Here is a 17761-nt window from a genome sequence, read left to right as displayed (position 1 = left end):
TTGCCTCTGTCTACGTACTGTCTTTGTTATTTGCATAACAGCAGTGAATGTTTGCCAAATATGTATTCTGGGGAAATAGAGTGGAATATAAATAAAGCATATTACGAATCCAAAGGAAAAGACTTGGACGCACACGGCGACACCAACTTGGCAGGTACGTCTTGTGTACATTTGTCTCCTCCTTTTTGAAAACGATTTCCCTGTTGCCATTCAGGAAGGAAAACAAGGAAGTAATTCAAGAGGCCGTAACCTTCTGGCACGGCGATCATTAGGCAAAGACCGCATCCCATTCATAAGTAAATTTGTTCAAGAGGAGTTTCCTCGATTTGCAATGCCATGTGAAGTGGCGCAGCGTTGCCAAGTTGAATATTGACTTTCTACATTCTCCTCGCTCTGTTGTCTTTCTACTATAAACAAAACCCAAATAGGAAAGGGCTTTAAGGCAAGCCTGGGAATCGTGGAAATCCCCAGAAGACTGCAGTCCCCAGCATTCATGATACCGGACTGCTGTAGGTTTTTCGGGCTATATGGCCATGTTCAGACAGACAGATGCTTGTCTGTTCTTAAGATGTAAAGCACACATCTGCATTTTAGATGGATTAGGAATCAGCTGTTTTCCCCTGGAATAGCCAGTAAGAGCACCTAGAGCTTCTGTTCAACCATCTTAAAACTCCCTGCTTGAGCGGTGATGGCACGATCGTCAGCATAGATTAAACTCTCTGACCCTTCTGGCGGTGGCTGGTCATTTGTGCAAATGTTAAACATTGTTGGAGCAAGCACACATTCCCCCGAGGCAGACCGTTCTTCTGTTTTCGCTATCTGTTTTTCTGGCCCTGGTACTCAACAAAAAAGCTCCTGTTTTGTAGCAAAAAATGACATTGTCAAATAACCTGTGCAATGCTGGGTACCCAAACTAGTTAGTAATAATCCACAGATATTCAAATAACAGTGTTGTATGGGTCAGTAAAACAGTTTTGTGGCCAGAGGACCTTACAGTTGAGCTTCTATTCAACTATTTCAAAGCTCCCTGCTTGAGCAGTGATGGCATGATCATCAGCATAGATGAAACTCTCTGTCCCTTCTGGCAGAGGCTAGTCATTTGTGTAAATGTTAAACATTGATGGAGCAAGCTTCAGAGAGCTTCTCTTCAACCATTTCAAAGCTCCTGCTTGAGCGGTGGTGGCACGATCATCAGCATAGATGACACTCTGTGATAAACAGAAGGGGGTCAGAGTACCAAAACTTCAGAGAGTTTCTGTTCAACCATTTCAAAGCTCCCTGCTTGAGGGGTGATGGCACGATCATCAGCATAGATGAAACTCTCTGTCCCTTCTGGCAGAGGCTAGTCATTTGTGTAAATGTTAAACATTGATGGAGCAAGCTTCAGAGAGCTTCTATTCAACTATTTCAAAGCTCCCTGCTTGAGCAGTGATGGCACAATCATCAGCATAGATGAAGTTTCAGTGAGTTAGGGTCTAGGACAGTGGTTCTCAACCTGTGGGTCCCCAGGTGTTTTGGCCTACAACTCCCAGAAATCCCAGCCAGTTTACCAGCTGTTGGGATTTCTGGGAATGGAAGGACAAAACATCTGGGAACCCACAGGTTGAGATCCACTGGTCTAGGAGAACGTAGCTGAAAAGCAGCTGGAAGATTGGTCAAAGGAATAGGTTAAAGATAGTGTGAAGTCTGGTTTATATGTATTAGTATAACAGTCCTTTTGTGAAGAAAAAGGAATAGATTGGAAGAAACTCATATTGAAACGTTGTTTTGTAATCAGCAAGCATTTGATCCTTTGTAACCACTACGCTTATGCTACAAGATGCTACATGTAACCACTACGCTTATGCTACAAATAAAGTGAGTTACTGTTTCATCATAAACAAAGCCCCTCTCTCTCAATCTCTCAGTTACAGATCTCTCTGTGCTTTCGTTTCAAATTGTGGCAAGTAGTAGGATGATTAAATTAAAGCCTCCCCCCCGCCTGAAGTTTGTTTGTTTTGTTTGTTGAACATTGATGGGAATATGTGAGTGTGGAGAAGAGCATGCCACAGACCACTTACTACAATGCAACCTTAGCCCTACCACGTGCACAATGGAGGACCTTCTCACAACGACACCAGAGGCACTCCAAGTGGCCAGCTTCTGGTCAAAGGACATTTAGTATAATGCCAAGTTTTGAACTTTGTTTGTGGTTTTTCTATACATTATAACTGTATTCGATTACTACTAGAATCTGCAGCCCAACAACATCAGTAGGGAGAATAATTCTATCATACATGAATTCTCTTTCCTTCTGCACACACTAGTTTGCCCATGTAAATAAAAGGAACGGAAAGCCAAAATCTACCGTAGTTCAAAAACCACAACAGGCCCTTCTTTGTAGTGTTTGTGAGCACCTGAAATCCAGAGTCAACATGTTTGCTGCATTCTGACACATGCATGTATTTACATTTCAAACAAGGTGCGGCCATTTCTCGCCACGGAAAAGGGGAAACATCTCCCAACTTGGACAGAAGTGGTTTGCAAACAGAACACAGTCTTTCAACGAGCAGGGGAATATCAACACAACGATACAACAAGGCGCATTAATATGACCTTTGGAGTCAAAGGACTTTGGCCGTTACATAGCAACGAATCCGATCCTTCAGCACTTTGCTGGACACGTCTTTGGAGGAGACTCGGTTGTGTGCTCTCGGTCTTCTTCTGCCTCTTTGAGACAAAAGCAGCACCAAGAAGGCCCTCTGCCACGTTCCCAGTATGTCTCAAAACAACAGGCTTATACTGGGAGTAATGGTGCTTCAAGTGAGCCTTGAAGGCCCTCTACCACGTTCCCAGCATGTCTCAAAACAACAACAGGCTCATACTGGGAGTTATGGTGCTTCAAGTGAACCTTGAAGGCCCTCTTCTACATTCCCAGTATGTCTCAAGATGAGAGGCTCATACTGTGAGTTATGGTGCTTCAAGTGAGCCTTGAAGGCCCTCTTCCACGTTCCCAGTATGTCTCAAGACAACAACAGGCTCATACTGGGAGTTATGGTGCTTCAAGTGAGCCTTGAAGGCCCTCTACCATGTTCCCAGTATGTCTCAAGACAACGACAGGCTCATACTGGGAGTTATGGTGCTCCAAGTGAGCCTTGAAGACCCTCTTCCACGTTCAGAGTATGTCTCAAGACAACGAGAGGCTCATACTGGGGGTTATGGTGCTTCAAGCAAGCCTTGAAGGCCCTCTTCCACATTCCCAGTATGTCTCAAGACAACAAGAGGCTCATACTGTGAGTTATGGTGCTTCAAGTAAGCCTTGAAGGCCCTCTTCCATGTTCCCAGTATGTCTCAAGACAACAACAGGCTCATACTGGGAGTTATGGTGCTTCAAGTGAGCCTTGAAAGCTCTCTTCCATGTTCTCAGTATGACTCAAGACAACAAGAGGCTCATACTGTGAGTTATGGTGCTTCAAGCCAGCCTTGAAGGCCCTCTACCACACTCCCAGTATGTCTCAAGACGACAGACTCATACAGGGAGTTATGGTGCTTCAAGTGAGCCTTGAAAGCTCTCTTCCATGTTCTCAGTATGACTCAAGACAATAAGAGGCTCATACTGTGAGTTATGGTCCCTCAAACGAGCCTTGAAGGCCCTCTACCACGTTCCCAGTATGTCTCAAGACAACAACAGGCTCATACAGCGAGTTATAGTGCTTCAAGTAAGCCTTGAAAGCTCTCTTCCATGTTCTCAGTATGACTCAAGACAACAAGAGGCTCATACTGTGAGTTATGGTCCTTCAAGCGAGCCTTGAAGGCCCTCTGCCACGCTCCCAGTATGTCTCAAGACAACGACAGACTCATAATGGGAGTTATGGTGCTTCAAGTGAGCCTTGAAGACCCTCTTCCACGTCCCCAGCATGTCTCAAGACAACGACAGGCTCATACTGGGGGTTATGGTGCTTCAAGTGAGCCTTGAAGGCCCTCTTCCACGTTCCCAGTATGTCAACGACAGGCTCATACAGGGAGTTATGGTGCTTCAAGACAGCCTTGAAGGCCCTCTTTCATGTTCCCAGTATGTCAACGACAGGCTCATACAGGGAGTTATGGTGCTTCAAGTCAACCTTGAAGGCCCTCTTTCATGTTCCCAGTATGTCAACGACAGGCTCATATTGGGAATTATAATGCTTCAAGTGAGCCTTGAAGGCCCTCCTCCACATTCCTAGTATGTCTCAAGACAATGACAGGCTCATACTGGGAGTTGTGGTGCTTCAAGTGAGCCTTGTAGGTCTCGAGAGCGTAGGTCTCTCTGTTGCTGTGTCAATCCAGCGCAATAAACAACCGACATCAAGAATTTCCCGTGCACGGAGAGTCTTATTTTTAACCCAGCCTTCCATTTGGACCATCTCAAATGTCAACGGAAAGTTCTCTCCAATCTGAGGAGGCATTCTTTCCATGCGAGGGGCCAGGCAGGAGAGACCTCGCTCTCGTTTTGAGTCTGGGGAAGTCACACCGCCAACCGTACCGGACTAGGGCTGCGGCTGGCCTTGCGTGGAAGCGTCCACAACGTCGGAGCTCCCTGCCGTGGCCTCGGGACTACTTGGTTCGTGCGCTTCCTCGGGGGCGGTGGGTTCGCCGGCCTCGCCACCCGTCTTCTGGCCTACAAACAGGGTCTCGACGGAAGGCTTGGCCATCCGGACAGCCTCGTCGTAGGACGGCGGCATTTCAATGGCGTAGAGGCTGTAGGCCGGAGGGCTGGACATGCCCCTGTCCGCCTCTCGGAAGGGAAAAGGAAGCGGGAAGCTCCCGGGATACTGCACCGAGCTGTACGCTGCAAGGAGACAACACACAAAGTTGTTTGGAGACGTCAACAGATAACTTGCACATACAACGGGATAGGAAATCAACATATAAGATAGGAAAAAGGTATCTACAACTTGAAAGATAATCTAAAGCGCATGCAAAGTCATGTATTCGTTAACATTAGCAATAGGGATGCTTTGGGCCGGGCTTTAGCACAGCTGGAAAATCACCGGCAATGATCAGATCTGGTTCTTGCAGGTTTTTCGGTCTATACGGCCATGTTCTAGAAGCATTCTTTCCTGACGCTTCGCCTGCACCTATGGCAATCATCCTCATTAGTTAACATTAGCAATAGGGATGCTTTGGGCCGGGCTTTAGCACAGCTGGAAAATCACCGGCAATGATCAGATCTGGTTCTTGTAGGTTTTTTGGTCTATAAGGCCATGTTCTAGAAGCATTCTTTCCTGATGCTTCGCCTGCACCTATGGCAATCATCCTCATTAGTTAATATTAGCAATAGGGATGCTTTGGGAAGGGCTTTAGCACAGCTGGAAAATCACCAGCAACGATCAGATCTGGGTTGTTGCAGGTTTTTTGGTCTATACAGCCATGTTCTAGAAGCATTCTCTCCTGACGCTTCGCCTGCATCTATGGCAAGCATCCTCATTAGTAGGGATGCTTTGGGCCGGGCTTTAGCACAGCTGGAAAATCACCAGCAATGTTCAGATCTGGTTCTTGCAGGTTTTTCGGTCTATACGGCCATGTTCTAGAAGCATTCTTTCCTGACGCTTCGCCTGCACCTATGGCAATCATCCTCATTAGTTAACATTAGCAATAGGGATGCTTTGGGCCGGGCTTTAGCACAGTTGGAAAATCACCGGCAATGATCAGATCTGGTTCTTGCAGGTTTTTCGGTCTATACAGCCATGTTCTAGAAGCATTCTTTCCTGACGCTTCGCCTGCACCTATGGCAATCATCCTCATTAGTTAACATTAGCAGTAGGGATGCTTTGGGCCGGGCTTTAGCACAGCTGGAAAATCACCGACAATGATCAGATCTGGTTCTTGTAGGTTTTTCGGTCTATACGGCCATGTTCTAGAAGCATTCTTTCCTGACGCTTCGCCTGCATCTATGGCAAGCCTCCTCATTAGTAGGGACACTTTGGGCCGGGCTTTAGCACAGCTGGTAAATCACCAGCAACGATCAGATCTGGGTTGTTGCATGTTTTTTGGTCTATACAGCCATGTTCTAGAAGCATTCTCTCCTGACGCTTCGCCTGCATCTATGGCAAGCATCCTCATTAGTAGGGATGCTTTGGGCCGGGCTTTAGCACAGCTGGAAAATCACCAGCAATGTTCAGATCTGGGTTGTTGCAGGTTTTTTGGTCTATATGGCCAAGTTCTAGAAGCATTATCTCCTGACGCTTTGCCTGCATCTATGGCAAGCATCTTCATTAGTAGGGATGCTTTGGGCCGGGCTTTAGCACAGCTGGAAAATCACCAGCAATGATCAGATCTGGGTTCTTGCAGGTTTTTTGGTCTATATGGCCAAGTTCAAGAAGCATTCTCTCCTGACGCTTCACCTGCATCTATGGCAAAAATTCCAGCCATGAAAGCCTTCGACAATATAATGGGAAGATCTACCAACCAAAAGGTTGCCAATTTGAAGCCCTGGGTAGGCGTGAGCTCCCGACTGCCAGCCCAGCTTACTGTTTACCTAAGAAGTTCGAAAACAGCTTGAAGCTGCAAGGGTATTCAATGCTAATCAAGTTGGTCAATTGCAACCTTCAAACAGACAAAAGTTCTTTCTCCCACCCTGATATAAAAACCCCACTTGGTTGACCCCTCAACATCTGAGGATGCCTGCCATTAATGTGGGCAAAACATCAGGAGAGAATGCTTCTGGAACATAGCCAGACAGCCCGGTAAACACACAGCAACCCAGTTTTATTGATGCCCCCCATACTCACAAGTGACGGTGCTGTGGGCCGTACTGTCGTGGTCCATGGGGACGATGGTGGGGTCGTGGGCGTGCGGGGGAAACGGCTGCATCGGAGGCCTCTTCTTACGGCAACAGAACTTGACGCAGCTGGCGCCAATGCCACACATCAGCAACAGGAACACAGCCAGCAGGATGAGCCTAAGGGACGACGGCACCATCGTTATCGGCATTTGATAATACAATTAGGACTGAAGAAGAACAAGAACAGCACATGCAAGACCCTTCCACAAGGAGCCACTGTGGCACAACGAGCTGCTGAACTTGCTGACCGGAAGGTTGGCGGTTCAAATCCGTGGGACGGGGTGAGCTCCCACTATTAGCTCCAGCTCCGCATTTGATAAATGGTCAATACAATTAAGACTGAAGAAGAACAAGAACAGCACATGCAAGACCCTTCCACAAGGAGCCACTGTGGCACAACGAGCTGCTGAACTTGCTGACCGGAAGGTTGGCAGTTCGAATCCGTGGGACGGGGTGAGCTCCCGCTATTAGCCCCAGCTCCACATTTGATAAATGGTCAATACAATTAAGACTGAAGAAGAACAAGAACAGCACATGCAAGACACTTCCACAAGGAGCCACTGTGGCACAACGAGCTGCTGAACTTGCTGACCGGAAGGTTGGCGGTTCGAATCCGTGGGACGGGGTGAGCTCCCACTATTAGCTCCAGCTCCGCATTTGATAAATGGTCAATACAATTAAGACTGAAGAAGAACAAGAACAGCACATGCAAGACCCTTCCACAAGGAGCCACTGTGGCACAACGAGCTGCTGAACTTGCTGACCGGAAGGTTGGCAGTTCGAATCCGTGGGACGGGGTGAGCTCCCGCTATTAGCCCCAGCTCCTGCCAAACATGCAAATGTGAGTACATCAATAGGGAAGGTAAATGGTGCTCCACACAGCCATGTTAAATATTGACGGAGGATGCTCTCCTGAGGCAGGCTATTCTTCTGTTTTCTGTCCTTGGAACTCGACAAAAAAGCTCCTGTTTTGTAGCAAAAATGACTCAAATCACCCGGGCAATGCCGGTTACCCAAACTAGTGAATAATAATCCTCAGGTATGCAAATAACATTGTGATATGGGTCCGCTGTGTGGCCAGAGGACCTTCTAGAACAGCTTCCATCTTTCAGAAAGCGCCCTCCTCTCGCTTAGAGCCAACTACGTGCCTGTGGGTCGTGCCACGGCCTCTCGACTTCCATTCCCATTCATGAAAATGGGGCAATCTAAGAACCCGTCTCACTTGGAATATTTCGGTGAGTTTGCCTCATGACGATGAGTAAGACGAGAATTTTAGAACAGGGTGGACGGCAATCTTGCCTTTTCTGGTTGAGAAAGCCCTGGGGGTGTTTTCACATGGTTGGATAAGGAAATTGCTTCCGCCACTTCCTCCCTGGGTTGGAATGCGTTGCTGTCAAACTCCCTTGAGCAGACGAGGAGGTCGGCACAGTACTGCCTGGCCACAGATTTTAGGACACAAAACAACACCAACACAGGCTTCTCCTGGTATCAAAGGCATCTTTCAATGACACCTGAGGGTTGTCATCTGAGGTCTCAATGGAGCTATGGGTTCAAATGACAGGAAAGGACTCTGTGGGACTCTGTGTGAGTTTGCCTCAGTGGGAGAAAGGCCTCAGTCTGTGAGTAGGCCTCACAGTGTGAGGTAGGCCTCAGTCTGTTAGAGAAGGCCTCAAAGTGTGAGGTAGGCCTTAGTCAGAGAGAAGCCTGCGTGTGAGAACACCTCAGGGGGAGACTAGATCTCAGTGTTAGTAGGCCTCAGAGTGTGAGGTAGGCCTTGGTATGAGAAGGCCTCGTGTGTGATACTGTTGGCATTGAATTGTTGCCTGTTAGCCGCCCTGAGTCCCCCCTCGGGGGTGAGAAGGGCGGGGTAGGAATGGTCTAAATAAATAAATAAATAAAATATTATTTTGCTATAAAGAAAAGTCTCCTGAGGAAAGTTCTCAGTCTGTGAGAACGCTTCCCAGTGTGAGGTAGGCCTTAGTCAGAGAGAAGCTTGTGTGTGAGAACACCTCAGGGGAAGACTAGATCTCAGTGTGAGTAGGCCTCAGAGTGTGAGGTAGGCCTTGGTATGAGAAGGCCTCGTGTGTGATACTGTTGGCATTGAATTGTTGCCTGTTAGCCGCCCTGAGTCCCCCCTCAGGGGTGAGAAGGGCGGGGTAGGAATGGTCTAAATAAATAAATAAAATAAATATTATTTTGCTATAAAGAAAAGTCTCCTGAGGAAAGTTCTCAGTCTGTGAGAACGCTTCCCAGTGTGAGGTAGGCCTTAGTCAGAGAGAAGCTTGTGTGTGAGAACACCTCAGGGGAAGACTAGATCTCAGTGTGAGTAGGCCTCAGAGTGTGAGGTAGGCCTTGGTATGAGAAGGCCTCGTGTGTGAAGCTCCAGTGTGAAGGTTGAACATTGTACTATGGAAACCTTGTTTTTGTAAATAGTGCAACCAATGGAACAGATAACATTGGTCTGTGTGTTTTTGTTCTTTTTAACACTTTGGGCTACAGGTGTTCTCTGCCTGAGCGGTGATGGCACGATCGTCTGCATAGATGAAACTCTCTGTCCCTTCTGGCAGTGGCTGGTCATTTGTGTAGATGTTAACATGGATGGAGCAAGCACGCTCCCCTGAGGCAGGCCATTCTTCTGTTTCCGCCATCTGCTTCTCTGTCCCTGGAACTCAACAAAAAAGCTCCTGTTCTGTAGCTGATTTCCTTGAGTGGTGATGGCACGATCATCAGCATAGATGAAGCTCTCTGTCCCTTCTGACAGTGGCTGGTCATTTGTGTAGATGTTGAACATGGATGGAGCAAGCACGCTCCCCTGAGGCAGGCCATTCTTCTGTTTTCGCCATCTGCTTCTCTGTCCCTGGAACTCAACAAAAAAGCTCCTGTTCTGTAGCTGATTTCCTTGAGTGGTGATGGCACGATCATCAGCATAGATGAAGCTCTCTGTCCCTTCTGACAGTGGCTGGTCATTTGTGTAGATGTTGAACATGGAAGGAGCAAGCACGCTCCCCTGAGGCAGGCCGTTCTTCTGTTTCCGCCATCTGCTTCTCTGGCCCTGGAACTCAACAAAAAAGCTCCTGTTCTGTAGCTGATTTCCTTGAGTGGTGATGGCACGATCGTCTGCATAGATGAAACTCTCTGTCCCTTCTGGCAGTGGCTGGTCATTTGTGTAGATGTTGAACATGGATGGAGCAAGCACGCTCCCCTGAGGCAGGCCATTCTTCTGTTTTCGCCATCTGCTTCTCTGGCCCTGGAACTCAACAAAAAAGCTCCTGTTTTGTAGCAAAAATGACTCAAATACCCAAACTAGTTAGTAATAATCCTCAGGTATGCAAATAACATTGTGATATGGGTCAGTAAGTCAGTTTTGTGGCCAGAGGACCTTCTTGAACAGTTGCCATCTTTCAGAAAGCGCCCTCCTTTCACTTAGAGTCAACTATGTGTCTATGGGTCGCGCCACGGACCCTCAACTTCCATTCCCACTCATGAAAATTGGGCAATCGAAGAACCTGCCTCACTTGGAAGATGAGAACCACCAATTCGGTTCTGACGCGACAAATAAATAACTCTTCTAGCATAAGGACGTTGACGGTGTCCGGCTGCAGGAAGAGAGGTCCTGCTATCCCAGCGTGCTTTGCAGTGTTATCAAAAACATATTAAGCTAACACTGATAATAATAATAATAATAATAATAATAATAATAATAATAAAATAAAAACCAAACAAAACGATTGTGAACTTACCAGACATACCACAAACTGGTCCAGCTGGTTCCCAAAGCACACCTAAAAGCAAAAGAACAGGAAGTGCACGGTCAAGGCTTTGGGCATTTGCTTATAATTTTGCTCACGCGCATCATCTGTGACGTCCCTGCAATAATAACAATAATAATAATAATAATAATAATAATAATAATAATAATAATATTTATTTGTACCCCACCACCACCTCCCAAACGGGAATGTGAGGCCAAGCTTGGAGGGAATTCATAGGAGTTGTACGTACTGGGATGTATAGTTCACCTGCAATCTAAGAACACTTTGAACTCCACCAATGATAGACCTGGAAATAACTTGGTGCACAGAACCCCCCCCCCCCCCCGACCAACAAAAAATACTGGAGGTCTTTGGAGAAAATTCCCCTTGATTTGGGGGAGTTGTAGTTCACCTACATCCACAGAGAACTGCGAACCCAAACACTGATGGATATGGACCAAACTTGGCACATATACCTGATATGCCAACATTTTATTAGTGGGGGGGGGGGAGGGTGTTGGGGACGGGTGGACAAACCTTCCTTTCTGGGAGTTGTAGTTCACCCACAACCAGAGAAGCCATGACCTCCACTGATGATGGATCTGGACCAAATTTGGCAAACATATCTCATACGCCAAAATTTGATAACTGGAGGGGTTTGTGGGGAACTGACCTTCCTTTCTGGGAGTTGTAGTTCACCCACAACCAGAGAAACCGTGACCTCCACTGATGATGGATCTGGACCAAAATTGGCACACATACCTCATATGCCAAAATTTGATGACTAGAGGGGTTTGTGGGGAACTGACCTTCCTTTCTGGGAGTTGTAGTTCACATACAATCGGAGAAACCGTGATCTCCACTGATGATGGATCTGGACCAAATTTGGCAAACATATCTCATACGCCAAAATTTCATAACTGGAGGGGTTTGTGGGGAACTGACCTTCCTTTCTGGGAGTTGTAGTTCACCCACAATCGGAGAAACCGTGACCTCCACCGATGATGGACCTGGACCAAACTTGGCACACAGAAGCCCATGAATAACTCAACCTATTGAAGGGGTTTGTGGGAATTGACTCACCATAGTGGGAGTTGTAGTTTACCCTAAAGCAGAGTGCACACTCAACCCCACCGATGATGCCTCTAGAGCAAACTTGCCTAACGTAACAAACTTTAAGTACGGATGGCGTTTTTCGGGGTTAACCTGGTGTGATGGGAGTTGTAGTTCACCCACAACCTTATGCATGATGTACAATTAAAAAATTAGAATGTTTGAAATAATTTTTGAAATTTCCACTTACTCCTGCCGGCTTGTGCAGGAAGCCTCAGCAAAGGAAGGCACCTGGAGGAAATGAAAAAGGAGGGTTAGTTTAGTATAGAAAAGAGAATTGTAGTGCAGAACCATTGAATGTTGGTTAGAAGATGCTTGCGTAACGCAACACTTAGTTTCCCAAGAAAAGGTAGTCAGTTCCTTTTGAAAACTCACAAAAATACAACAACACATTGATCCAAGATACACTGTTTTCCAATAATGAACAGCATGGATGTATCTTTCTCCAATTAATCCTGTGAAGATGAGTTGATCCGGCCTTAATCCTTGTCCATTTTCCCAAGAGAACAACTGAAACGGATGGGACTGGTTTCCAAATAAACATATTATTATTATTATTATTATTATTATTATTATTATATTGAAAAATCTGCTACAAAACAGGAGCTTTTTTGTTGAGTTCCAGAGTCACAGAAGCAGATGGCAAAAATGGAAGAACGGCCTGCCTCAGGGGAGCGTGCTTGCTCCATCAATGTTTAACATCTACACAAATGACTAGCCACTGCCAGAAGGGACAGAGAGTTTCATCTACGCTGATGATCGTGCCATCACCGCCCTAGCAGGGAGCTCTGAAATGGTTGAAGACAAACTCTCCGAAGCTTGCTCCATCAATGTTTAACATTAACACAAATGACCAGGCACTGCCAGAAGGGAGAGAGTGTTTCATCTATGCCGATGATCATGCCATCACCACCCAAGCAGGGAGCTCTGAAATGGTTGAAGAGAAGCTCTTCAAAGCTTTAGGTGCTCTTACTGCCTATTACAGGGAAAACCAGGTTGCTCCATCAATATTTAACATCTACACAAATGACCAGGCACTGCCAGAAGGGACAGAGAGTTTCATCTATGCTGATGATCATGTCATCACCGCCCAAGAAGGGCACTTTGAAATGGATGACCAGAAGCTCTCCGAAGCTTGAGGTGCTCTTACTGCCTACTGCAGGGAAAACTAGCTTGCTCCATCAATGTTTAACATGTACACTAATGACCAGGCACTGCCAGAAGGGACAGAGAGTTTCATCTATGCTGATGATTGTGCCATCACCACCCAAGCCGGGAGCTTCGAAATGGTTGAACAGAAGCTCTCTGAAGCTTTAGGTGCTCTTACTGCCTATTACAGGGAAAACCAGCTGATTCTAATCCATCTAAAACACAGACATGTGCTTTTCACCTTAAGAACAGACAAGCATCTCGAGCTCTGAAGATTACCTGGGAAGGAATCCCACTGGAATACTGCAATATATCAACATACCTGGGAGTTAACTTGGACCGTGCTCTGATTTATAAGAAGCACTGCTTGAATATCAAGCAAAAAGTTGGTGCCAGAAATAACATCGACGAAATCTGACTGGCACAACCTGGGGATCACAACTAGACACAGTGAAGACATCTGTCCTTCAGGTTTGCTGAATACACATGCCCAGTGTAGAATACATGTCACCACGTTAAAACAGTGGATAATAATAATAATAATAATAATAATAATAATAATAATAACTTTATACCCTGCCACCATCTCCCCAGGGGAACTCGGGGCGGCTTACTTGAGGCCAAGCCTTACAATACAGCAACGCATATAAACAACATACAATAACAATAAAATACAAAATAAAAATGGAAGAAAGGGGTGGACTGGGGTCTCCCCCAATTCTGCAATTGTATGATTCTTCCAATGGAAGAAAGGGGTGGACTGGATGCCCTTTGGGGTCTCCTCCAATGCAATGAATCTGTCATTCTCCAATTCTATGATTCTTCCAATGGCAGAAAGGGGTGGACTGGGTGACCTTTGGGGTCTCCTCCAATTCTACAATTGTATGAGTCTTCCAATGGAAGAAAGGGGTGGACTTGGTGACCTCTGGGGTCTCCTCCAATTCTGAAATTGTATGATTCTTCCAATGGAAGAAAGGGGTGGACTGGGTGGTCTTTGGGGTCTCCTCCAATGCTATGAACCTATCATTCCACAATTCTATCATTCTTCCAATGGCAGAAAGGGGTGGACTGGGTGACCTTTGGGGTCTCCTCCAATTCTACAATTGTATGAGTCTTCCAATGGAAGAAAGGGGTGGACTTGGTGACCTCTGGGGTCTCCTCCAATGCTATAGAATCATAGAATCAAAGAGTTGGAAGAGACCTCATGGGCCATCCAGTCCAACCCCATTCTGCCAAGAAGCAGGAATATTGCATTCAAATCACCCCTGACAAATGGCCATCCAGCCTCTGCTTAAAAGCTTCCAAAGAAGGAGCCTCCACCACACTCTGGGGCAGAGAGTTCCACTGCTGAACGGCTCTCACAGTCAGGAAGTTCTTCCTAACCTATCATTCTCCAATTCTATCATTCTTCCAATGGAAGAAAGGGGTGGACTGGGTGGCCTTTGGGGTCTCCTCCATATCTGCAATTCTATGAGTCTTCCAATGGAAGAAAGGGGTGGACTGGATGGCCTTTGGGGTCTTTTCCAAAGCTATGAACCTATCATTCTCCAATTCTATTATTCTTCCAATGGCAGAAAGGGGTGGACTGGGTGGTCTTGGGAGTCTCCTCCAATTCTACAATTTTATGACTCTTCCAATAGAAGAAAGGGGTGGACTTGGTGGCCTTTGGGGTCTTCTCCAATTGTCCAATTGTATGATTCTTCCAATGGAAGAAAGGGGTGGACTGGGTGGGCTCTGGGGTCTCCTCCAGTGCTATGAACCTATCATTCTCCAATTCTGTGGTTCTTCCAATAGAAGGGTGGACTGGGTGGCCCTTGGGGTCTCCTCCAATTCTGCAATTGTATGATTCTTCCAATGGAGGAAAGGGGTGGACTGGATACCCTTTGGGGTCTCCTCCAATGCCATGAATCTATCATTCTCCAATTCTATGGTTCTTCCAATAGAAGAAATGGGTGGACTGGATGCCCATTGGGGTCTCCTCCAATTCTACAGTTGTATGATTCTTCCAATGGAAGAAAAGGTGGACTAGATGGCCTTTGTGGTCTCCTCAAATGCCATGAATCTATCATTCTCCAATTCTATTATTCTTCCAATGGAAGAAAGGGGTGGACTGAGTGGTCTTGGGAGTCTCCTCCAATTCTCCAATTGTACGACTCTTCCAATTGAAGAAAGGGGTGGACTGGATACCCTTTGGGGTCTCCTCCAATGCCATGAATCTATCATTCTCCAATTCTATGGTTCTTCCAATAGAAGAAAGGGGTGGACTGGGTGGCCCTTGGGGTCTCCTCCAATTCTCCGATTGTACGACTCTTCCAATTGAAGAAAGGGGTGGACTGGGTGGCCCTTGGGGTCTCCTCCAATTCTGAAATTGTATGATTCTTCCAATGGCGGAAGGGGTGGACTGGGTAGTCTTTGGGGTCTCCTCCAATGCCATGAATCTATCATTCTCCAATTCTATGATTTTTCCAATGGCAGAAAAGGTGGACTGGATGCCCTTTGGGGTCTCCTCCAATGCTATGAATCTATCATTCTCCAATTCTATCATTCTTCCAATGGAGGAAAGGGGTGGACTGGATGCCCATTGGGGTCTCCTCCAATTCTACAGTTGTATGACTCTTCCAATGGAAGAAAGGGGTGGACTGGATGCCCTTTGGGGTCTCCTCCAATGCTATGAATCTATCATTCTCCAATTCTATCACTCTTCCAATGGAAGAAAGGGGTGGACTGGGTGACCTTTGGGGTCTCCTCCAATTCTACAATTTTATGATTCTTCCAATGGCGGAAGGGGTGGACTGGGTGGTCTTTGGGGTCTCCTCCAATGCCATGAATCTATCATTCTCCAATTCTATGATTTTTCCAATGGCAGAAAAGGTGGACTGGATGCCCTTTGGGGTCTCCTCCAATGCCATGAATCTATCATTCTCCAATTCTATCATTCTTCCAATGGCAGAAAGGGGTGGACTGGGTGACCTTTGGGGTCTCCTCCAATTCTACAATTTTATGATTCTTCCAATGGAAGAAAGGAGTGGACTTGGTGACCTCTGGGGGTCTCTTCCAATGCCATGGATCTATCATTCTATCTTATTATTACTATTATTTTAATAATATTTTCATTATTATTATTATTGGAAAGCCAGCCCCCCCCCCCCAAAAAAAAAGCAAAGTCAGTGGGTTAGATGGGATCACCCACCTGCAAGAAGAGGAGGATCCAGGGGGCCCGTTTCCGGGAGACGTGGCTCGCTCTGGAGGCCGCAGCCATGGAGGAAAAGATCCACTCGATCCCTTTGTCCCAGGAGCACAGGCTCGCCTTTGTCTCCCTTCCTTCCAAAAGGAGGGGGGAGGGACCCCAAAGCCCTGACGTCAGCAAAGCCAAGGGAAAGGGGGAGAGGGCAAGAGCCAGCAGCAAGCCCAGAGAGAGCTCCCTTTCCCCTTTTCTTCTCCAGGACCTCACCTTTTTCCCCCCTGCTCGGCCACGCCCCTTTTTGGGGAAACAGGCCACGCCCCACCAGGCTGCCTCTCCTAGCCAATGCATGCAGCTGGACTCCTTTTTGGGCAGCCTGGGAGATGTAGTCCCTGAGCAAAGACAAGAGTGGCATGCATGCACCCCCTGATTCCATGCTTCATGCAAGCCAAGGAGAGCCCAAACCACATTCCTTGCACAGTGCAGGTGGGCCCATATTGTTTTTGTTGACCTTCCTTTTCCACTCTGTAAGTCAACAAAAACAATATGGTATCAACAACAACTTAATAATAATAATAATATAACTTCATTGTCATCTCCCCAGCATACATTCAATGCCTATATAAACAATGCAGAGCTAGATATAGATCTATAGTTATATACACTAATTTCACATATGCATTTCCCCCTGAAATGCATATGTGCATTTCCCTCCTGTCATATTTGCAAGCCCTATCTATCTATATTCATATCTATCTACAAACATCTATATATATATATATATCTGTGTGTGCATTTTCCCCTTGTAATATTTGCATGCTCTATATATCTATATTCATATCTAGAGAGGTCTGTATATATTTGTGTCTGCATTTCACCCTGTAACATTTGCAAGCCCTATATATCTATATTCATATCTATCTAGAGAGGTCTGTATATATTTGTGTGTGCATTTCCCCCTGTCATATTTGCAAGCCCTATCTATCTATATTTATATCTATCTACAAACATCTATATATATTTGTGTGTGCATTTTCCCTCTGTAATATTTGCATGCCCTTTATATCTATAGTCATATCTATCTAGAGAGGTCTATATATATTTGTGTCTGCATTTCCCCCTCTAATATTTGCAAGCCCTATATATCTATATTCATATCTATCCACAAACCTCTCTATATATTTGTGTGTGCATTTTCTCTCTGTAATATTTGCAAGCCCTATCTATCTATATTCATATCTATCTAGACATGTCTCTATATATTTTTCTATGCACCCCCTCTGTAATATTTGCAAGTCCTATCTATCTATATTCATATCTATCTAGACAAGTATATATATATATTTCTATGCATCCCCTCTGTAATATTTGCATGCCCTATATATCTATAGTCTTATCTATCTAGAGAGGTCTATATATATTTGTGTCTGCATTTCCCCCTCTAATATTTGCAAGCCCTATATATCTATATTCATATCTATCCACAAACCTCTCTATATATTTGTGTGTGCATTTTCTCTCTGTAATATTTGCAAGCCCTATCTATCTATATTCATATCTATCTAGACATGTCTCTATATATTTTTCTATGCACCCCCTCTGTAATATTTGCAAGTCCTATCTATCTATATTCATATCTATCTAGACAAGTATATATATATATTTCTATGCATCCCCTCTGTAATATTTGCATGCCCTATATATCTATAGTCTTATCTATCTAGAGAGGTCTATATATATTTGTGTCTGCATTTCCCCCTCTAA

At 45.7% G+C, this 17761-nt stretch overlaps 1 protein-coding gene across 1 annotated transcript; it reads right to left on the bottom strand.

Annotated features, from left to right (window-relative positions):
* Positions 1-2344: 2344 nt before the first annotated feature.
* TMEM52 (transmembrane protein 52) lies at positions 2345-16306 on the bottom strand. Its single transcript, XM_060759041.2, has 5 exons — positions 16007-16306; positions 11858-11898; positions 10543-10584; positions 6750-6919; positions 2345-4807 (listed from the first exon to the last, which is right to left on the bottom strand). The coding sequence occupies exons 1-5, from the start codon at positions 16073-16075 to the stop codon at positions 4506-4508; spliced, it is 624 nt and encodes a 207-aa protein (XP_060615024.2). The 5' UTR covers positions 16076-16306; the 3' UTR covers positions 2345-4505.
* Positions 16307-17761: the final 1455 nt, after the last annotated feature.

This window comes from Anolis sagrei, chromosome 13 (assembly GCF_037176765.1).
Source record: "Anolis sagrei isolate rAnoSag1 chromosome 13, rAnoSag1.mat, whole genome shotgun sequence".
NCBI classification, from domain to species: Eukaryota; Metazoa; Chordata; class Lepidosauria; order Squamata; family Dactyloidae; genus Anolis; species Anolis sagrei.
This window is presented reverse-complemented; position numbering and strand designations above follow the sequence as displayed.

Coding starts and splice junctions, on each gene's coding strand:
- TMEM52 (XM_060759041.2), bottom strand. CDS start 16,075: ATGGCTGCGGCCTCCAGAGCGAGCCACGTCTCCCGGAAACGGGCCCCC. Junction 11,899..16,006: donor GGATCCTCCTCTTCTTGCAG/GTGGGTGATCCC, acceptor CATTTCCTCCAG/GTGCCTTCCTTTGCTGAGGC. Junction 6,920..10,542: donor ACCAGTTTGTGGTATGTCTG/GTAAGTTCACAA, acceptor GTCGTCCCTTAG/GCTCATCCTGCTGGCTGTGT.